This window comes from Tremella mesenterica (genome assembly GCF_000271645.1).
Source record: "Tremella mesenterica DSM 1558 unplaced genomic scaffold TREMEscaffold_13, whole genome shotgun sequence".
NCBI classification, from domain to species: Eukaryota; Fungi; Basidiomycota; class Tremellomycetes; order Tremellales; family Tremellaceae; genus Tremella; species Tremella mesenterica.
This window is the reverse complement of record NW_006711237.1, coordinates 864,160-872,232: the sequence shown is the minus strand read 5'-3', so window position 1 is coordinate 872,232 and position 8,073 is coordinate 864,160. Positions and strand designations below refer to the sequence as shown.

The following is an 8,073-nucleotide window of genomic DNA, read 5'->3' as shown; positions in this document are numbered from 1 at the left end:
CTGGAGAACATCCCCGATTTGCTCAAGTCTTCCTGGCGGGTCTGTCTGAAGCAGAACAGGCTGCTCAGCGAAACATTCACATCCGAGGGAGAGGTGAGGAGGGTGTTCTGACCCGTCTGGCTCAAATGATAGAAAGGGTGAACCCCTACTATGCTGCTTTCAAGAATTTCCGGGATCGAGACAGGGAATCTGAAGAGGACACACCGATTCTGTATCTTACAGTTCTAAATCCTCTGCAAAACGACCCTCGCCGATATAACCGACCTACGTCAGATGAAGTTGCATGTGTATATGTTGCCGATGAAAATGAACCGTCCCCGGGTCGTCACATTCAAGTTTATCTGCGAGGCGGTGGGGTTCGCAACGTTAGTGAACTCCACTCAGCATATCTTCCCCTGCACTTCACTCTCATATACCCACACGGAGAGCCGGGATGGCATCCAAGGATCCCTTTGGCTGGGCAACCACTGGGAGATGATGACGAGATTGGTGAGGGGGAAGATATTGAGGATGGAAATGCTGGAGATGGTGGATTGGTAGCTGAAGTAAGACGCTATGGGCGTGGAGGATCTAAGCGAGTGACTCAAGCACAATTTGCAACCTATTATCTCTTCAAGCGATCGGGCAATTTCAACACCGCACTCTATTGTGGACGACTCTTTCAGGAGCTATTGGTGGATCAGTGGGCCCAGACCGAATCAAACCGTCTGCGATGGATCCGAGAGAATCAAACCACTCTCCGAGCTGAATCTTACAAGGGATTGGTGGATGCAGTTGATGCTGGGATTCCTTTAGTTGATGTAGGCAAAAAGGTGGTGCTCCCCTCAACATTTGCCGGTTCGCCGCGTCAGATGCACGCCCTGTACCAGGATGCCATGTCTATTGTCTCACATGTGACGAAGCCTGACCTATTTGTAACGATCACATGCAATCCCACCTGGACGGAGATCGCTCAAGAGTTGGAACCAGGACCGACCGCTCAAGACCGCCCTGACTTGGTCTCAAGAGTCTTTGCACTCAAGCTTGACGCCATGCTGCATGAGTTTTTTAAGTTGGGAGTATTGGGAAAGGTACGTCAATAGTATCTGCTAGAGGTGAAATTGCTGATGAGAAGGTGGTTGCAAGGATTTGGGTTATTGAGTTTCAGAAACGGGGGCTTCCACACTGTCATCTCCTCATGTGCCTTGCCCCAGATGACAAACCACGCACACCGGCCGATGTTGACAAGATTGTATGTGCTGAACTCCCCTGTGAGGAGACTCAGCCTGTGCTTTTCAAGGTTGTAACATCCTGTATGCTGCATACATGCAGTGATCGATGCCAAGCCCAGATGTGTCGTGATGGCCAATGTTCAAAGAAGTTCCCCTGGGCTTTTCAACCGGAGACAACAATGGAGCAAGATGGTTACCCTGTTTACCGAAGACGAGACAATGGACGGTCATGGACCAAGAACCGTATTACATATACCAATCAGCATGTGGTCCCTTACAATCCGTATTTATCAGCTCGATTCAATGCGCACATCAATGTAGAGGTTTGCACTTGAATCAGTGCAGTGAAGTATATGTTCAAGTATGTCTATAAGGGTCATGATCGAGCGAATGTGGTGGTGGTTCCTAATCAAGTGCATCTCGATGAAATCAATCGGTATGTGGATGCGCGCTGGGTTTCAGCATCTGAATGTGAGTCATAGTGAGGATTGTACTGCTGAGCTAACATTATATCAGCGGTTTGGCGACTGAGCGGTAATCCCATGCATGGACACTTTCCACCCGTTGAACGACTTCAGCTCCATCTTCCAGACGAAGATCAAGTGCAATTTGTGCCTGAAGACAAACGTGCAAATCTACCAGAGGAACTTCAGCGCAACAGCCGGTTATTGGGGTACTTCAAAGCTTGCGAGACCTATTCAGAGTTACTCCGTGACAAGATATATGCCGATGTACCCGAGTTACTCTGTTGGCACGCCAAGGAACGTGTTTGGAAGCCTCGGAAACGTGGAACAGCTATTGGGAGAGTGTATTTTGCCGGTCCTCAGTCTGGGGAGCTCTATTATCTGCGACTTCTGCTCTATCATGTTCCCTGCCCAACATCTTTTGAAAGTCTCCGTACCGTTGATCATACTCTGCATCCAACCTTTCGAGCCGCCTGTGTTGCCCTTGGCCTACTTGATGACGACCGTGATCTTGATGAATGCCTTACCCAAGCTGCAACAAATGCCTCAGGATCTCAGCTACGTCGACTATTTGTGATCATTTTGGTGGAAAATCAACCCTCCAGCCCGGCGGACCTGTGGGAGACACACTCAATGGCGTTGAGTGATGATTGTGTTCACCTACTCCGGCAGAAGGGATGGATGGAGAACCCAAGTGTGGAGGAGCGGCTCTCCTACGCGTTACATCTCCTGGGGGGTCTGCTTGAAGAGAGGGGGAAGAGTCTGGCTGGGTGTTATCTTCCTGAACCAACAGTTGTGTTTCCGGAAGACAATGATAGTCGCATTATCAATGAAGAACTGGCTTACAACAGGGGTGAATTGCAACAAACAAGCACTGTCAACATGGCCATTGCCAATCCGGAACAGCAGACAGTTATCAACGACATAGTTCAGGCAGCCAGGGCTCGGACATCCGCGTGCTTTTTCCTTGATGGTCCAGGTGGTTGTGGCAAGACTTTTGTGGAGAATACGGTAGCAGCGGTCTTGCGAGCGGAAGGTGACATTGTCTTGATGGTTGGATCTTCAGGTATATGTGCAATCCTATTAAAGGGTGGCCGTACAGGTGAGCCGTGTTTTGAGTGCAGAGTTGACACACAGCCCATTCCCGGTTCAAAATTCCAATCGACATTCATGGCGACTCCCAGTGCAGCATCTCAAAACAGAGTGAACTCGCAAAGCTGTTCTTGCGTACCAGGCTGATCATTTGGGATGAGGCGCCCATGCAGCATCGACACTGTGCAGAGGCAGTAGAACACATGCTGAGGGATGTGCGGGGTTCTGAAGAGCCATTTGGAGGGGTGGTAGTGGTATTTGCAGGAGACTTTCGACAGTGTTTGCCGGTGGTGCCAAAAGGGAGTCAAGCACAGATCAAGAGCGCATGTTTGACCAGCTCACGTCTGTGGCAGAAGGTAAAACGGCTCAAACTTACTATCAACATGCGGCTCCAGAGTGCAGAGATGTCTGATATTGAGAGGGAGGAAGCAAGTGGGTTTGCAGAGTGGCTTCTCAGGGTAGGGGATGGTTTAGTAGATGGGGAACAGTCGGACGCTTTGAGAATACCTCTGGAATTGCGGGTGGAGTCAACAAATGAGTTGCTGCAGCATGTCTATCCCAACCTGGCTCAGAGCTTTCCGACAACAGAAGCTGCTCTTCAGTACTTTGCAGACCGACCAGTTCTTGCTCCAACCAACGCCAAAGTTGATGACTTGAACAAGACCCTCCTTGGCCAGCTTAGTGGGGAATCTCGGACGTATCTCAGTGCAGATTGGATCGTTGAGAATGACGGTGCTTGGAACCCGCGTGTTCGACCCTTGAATCAGCAACTCTGGCCTATTGAATATCTCAACTCAATCACAATTGGCGGATTCCCTCTTCACAAGACAATTGTAACAGTTGGGGGAACAGTTCTTTTGCTTTGTAACTTGGATCCAGCTGCAGGTCTTTGCAACGGTACTCGGATCTATGTGACACGTCTTCTACCAAATGTTATCGAGGGGTGCATTCTTGGGGGCGACTTCCATTCAAATAAGTGTTTCATCCCGCGTATCAAACTCGACACTGCAAAATCCTCCAACCTACCTTTCACCTTGCGTCGTAGTCAATTTCCCATACGAGTCGGTCTCGCTCTCACAATCAACAAGGCACAAGGGCAATCTCTCGCAACAGTCGGCTTATGTCTCTCAAAGCCGGTATTTACCCATGGTCAGCTGTATGTTGGTCTCTCTTGCGCACACTTCAAGAACGGTCTCAAGGTTTTGCTGGAAAATTCAGAGGAGGGGAGAAGAGGTGAGACGAAGAATATTGTGTATAAGGATGTGCTCTTGGCAGCCAGGGCTGCTTAATATGTAATGTGTATAGGTTTGCAGTTTGGATTAGACTTATAGTGTGTAGTGTATATAGTGTAAGTAGCCTCCCACATGTGGGGAACTGGGGCAGAGAGGTAATCATCTGCAGTTGCTCCTGTGAATTTGATTATATATCATTATCATCCATGTATCCCTATACCATGTTCAACACGCTTTCACAATCAGAACGACAACACCCTCACTCTCAACACCAACATGACCCTCAACCCGACCCGGATGCCCATGCTCGTCGATGGTATCAGCTCACCACTCTTCCACCTCGCTACGCTCGTCTTTCAACCCTCGCCCAATGTCTAAACTCACACGTCGCACCACCACTCAACCCCTCTGAAGCTTGTCTTTGGTTGGATCAGACGGCGGCCACTGTGGATGTCGACGTGGATGTCGACGTGGATGTCGACTCTGACCTCAACAGTCAACTTGGAGATATGAATCCCATCCACACGTCGAGCTCATCATCCCATCTCAGAGACAGATCCGATATCGAACAAGCACCTCGCAAACGACCCAAAACTTCAGATCATAGGCAGCTCAGTTCGGCCAAGCTGCGAGCTCAACGTAAAAAGACTTCAGCTGCGGGGGCGAGTAAACCTTGGAGTAAGAGGTCTCAACTTTGGTGGGACTCTTTCAGATTGATGAACCCTTCTTTGAGTCATTTGACGTGCGTTCTTTTCTTTTATCATCCCTCTTGACATCTTACTCTTGTTGCTCTCATTCGCTCTGATCGATTCTCCGTTTACCCTTCTCCCCTGTCATTCAACCACCCCGTCTCAAAGTAAGCCTGACTCGCAGTTTCACCCTCAGCGACATTCCTCTCCTCAACTCCATATCCCGACTCCGTACCCAACTCCGTACCCTCCCTCCAACCGACCCTTCTCAAGCCCATTTCATCCAAGATTGGCAGAGACTTCTGATCGAACAAGAATCCCGTCGAACCGAATGGACCGACCGCTATATCTCTCATTTCCAAGACATTGTCTCGTCTGTGACCGATCCAAACGATTGGCAAAGGTATAATTACGATACGTATTCCGAGAGACCTGACGATTCGACGGATTGGTCAGTCATGTCATTCGATGAGATACCACTCCAACTGGAATTCTTTAACAATTACCTCACTCCAGCCAATCGCGTCGTTAGTAGAGGCAAACATCTCTTCAAGGAAGGAGGAAAAGGGTTGGATAGAAGGTTCTCTTACGCTGCGGCTGTTGGGACTGGGACGACAGATTTTATAGCTTTGAGTGGGGTAAATCCAAGTATTTCTCTTTCCACATCTACATCTGCTTCGTCAACTGTTTCTTCATTTCAACCCTCCCCGGCTTCAGCTCCTTCCCTTACCGCAGTCCCTGTTTCAGGATCTTCTCACCTCACCCCCACCTCAACTCCAACAGGCATCTTTCACATCTCTCGTCAACGTCCCATGACCCCCACACCGGACGGACGACCCCCCATGACGTTTCATCAAACGGTTGGAATCATCGAATTCAAACCTTTCCTCACCCTCCGAGACATCCTCGTCTTCCTTTTCTTCATGTCGTTCAACAATAGTATTTCTCTACGAGTATGGGACGGTTCGTCGAAATCTGCACCAAACGTTGAGAATGATCAAGCCAACGTGGTTTCGGCTGCTCTTAGGTGGTATCTCGTTCAGGTGGGTCCTACTTTGCCTCCTTGTCTACCACTACTTTCTTCTCGTCTGTCACTTGGAGGCCTTTGCTTCGTCTTGTTATTCATTCCGACTTTGTTCTCTTCTACGTCTTGTTCTTGTTTAATTTTATCCGCTTCGTCCTTACCCCCATTCGTTGAGAATTCCTTGCTTCTTCTTCTTCTCCTTCATCCTCTCCATCCTCTCCATCCTCTCCCTCTCCGTCCTGTTCGTCCTCTCCCAACTCAAAGCCCGAACTAACCCTCCTAGATATTCCAACAATTCCATAAAAACCAAACCCCCCTCGGTCTCTTATCATCCTACGAAGCAGGTGTCCAACTCGTCCTTTCCTCTCAAGGACACATCCAAGTATCCCGTTTGATCCTACGTGACCCATCGGAAGAAAATGTGAAACGTATAAAAACCGAATTCGCACCCATCATCAGAGAAACTTTCCATCCATACATTGTCGATGATGATCGATGGGACACCGTCTTGTCATCACGATCTAGCAGAGCTTCTTTCCTCGAAGTAGTGACAAGCATGTTGATTCCCCCCCTCGATCTCGGTCGATCTCAGGTTCCTTTCCGATGGGTTTTACCACCCAAGGTCGCTTCCGTTTCCGGCCCGTCGCTGTTGTCTGGGGTCTCTGGGAGAGGTAAAGAGGGACGAGGTCAAACGGAACAGAGTAACGAAAACGAAATGCATACTACTCAACAACAACAACGAACCCACAGTCATTCGAATCATCACCCTTTGACACATTTCATCCCTCATGTCACTCTACCTTTTCCCACCTTGTTCACCTCTCATGGTTTGGTCACGCCTCGTATTCCTGGTTTACAAAAAGATCATCCGGTACCCTCTGGTGCAGAAGATGACCATCCATCGGAAGCGTTGCTTCCAAGTTCAGCGGATTGCATCGAGGAATCATCAGCACCTCGCGTTTCGAATGTCGACGACAAATTCAGTCATCAAGATCTGAATGTAAAACCTCTTGTTCATAAAATCACAACACCGACCGTCCAAAATTGGAACCTGATCTATCCTAATCCTACAAGTCAACCCAACAGGTTATCCGATATCACTCAAATTTCCGATTCTGATTCTTCCCGAAAGACCAACACCAACACGGACATGACTTTGGTAGATTCTCCAGAGAGTCCTTTCCGGAATTTACCGGGGTATATCAGACGTGTCATTGAATCTTCCCTAAATGAGTCGGATAGGGATGTTCACCGTTCATCAGAGTCAGAGTCGGATAGGGATGCTGATCATTCATCAGAATCAGAGCCAGAGTCATATCCAAAAAAGTTGAATATGAACATGTCGTATCGTAAAGACACAAAGATGGATCAAGATATTGACCATGCGGAAGAGTTTGATCAAAACGAGTTGAATACGAATATCCACGAGTCAGAGAAGGTCATCCGTCATGTGGTCGAGTCTGATCAGATAAATTCGGATGAGACGACGGACAAGACTTTGTTGATAGATATGGATGTCGACCAAAAATCGAATATTCATAGGACCCATTCAATCCCATTCGGATCTCTCCGAAAAGTGTCAATCACGAGCAAGAACACGAACCACCATCTGGAACAAGACACACAAACCCAGTCCAAATTGACAGACCTAGGTCTACCACACCCACCCAGACCGACACCGAAATTACCGATGACCATCGACTTGACGTACCTCTTAGGTAGAGGAAGGTTGTTCACCACGTGTTTAGCAAACGTTTGGTTCCCGAATTCCACCTCACCCGTCGTGGTCGTTATCAAATTATGCGACCTTTCTCAGTTTAGTAACCACTGCGAATCTCCGGATCCAATTGGACCTCATTGTGAACATGGTACCGGTGAATCTGAACCGACCAAATCCTCAGATACCCTGACATCGACGCCGTTACACGCTCAATACACTGGGGAACAAGCCAGACATCACGTCATGAATGAAGCCAGGGTATTGTGCGGTCCTTTAGCTCGGCTACAGGGTCAGTGTGTACCGAGGTTTTATGGTTTGTGGGAGTTGACAACGGGTGAATCCCTGAGCGTCAACTCGAGACAGGAATCAACAGAGATGAAGGGTGGTGGTACTATCAGAGACGCACCGACAGGTAGTATGACCAGGCCGCAACAAGCCATAGAGATGATGAGCGGTAGTATAATCAAACCATTACAATCCACAGAAACGATGGGACGAGGATCAGGATCAGAAATGGGAACGGGAACTGGGCCTGACAATTCACACGTCTCAACTGAAAAAGAAACAACGGTGTTGATGATGATGCAAGAATACTGTGGAGAACCTTTGGGCAAATATGATGACTTGGTTCTTCCTATGGA

General features: G+C 48.5%; 1 protein-coding gene across 1 annotated transcript in view; it reads left to right on the top strand.

Moving 5' to 3' along the window:
• Window positions 1-4,220: 4,220 nt before the first annotated feature.
• Window positions 4,221-8,073, top strand: part of TREMEDRAFT_65268 (uncharacterized protein) — a gene marked incomplete at both ends in the record, with an annotated part of 5,424 nt that continues 1,571 nt past the window's right edge. Inside the window, 3 exons of the mRNA XM_007007386.1 lie at window positions 4,221-4,741; window positions 4,873-5,731; window positions 5,996-8,004. Of these exons, the coding sequence (XP_007007448.1) occupies window positions 4,221-4,741; window positions 4,873-5,731; window positions 5,996-8,004 (3,389 nt within the window). The remainder of the gene's footprint in view (window positions 4,742-4,872; window positions 5,732-5,995; window positions 8,005-8,073) is intronic.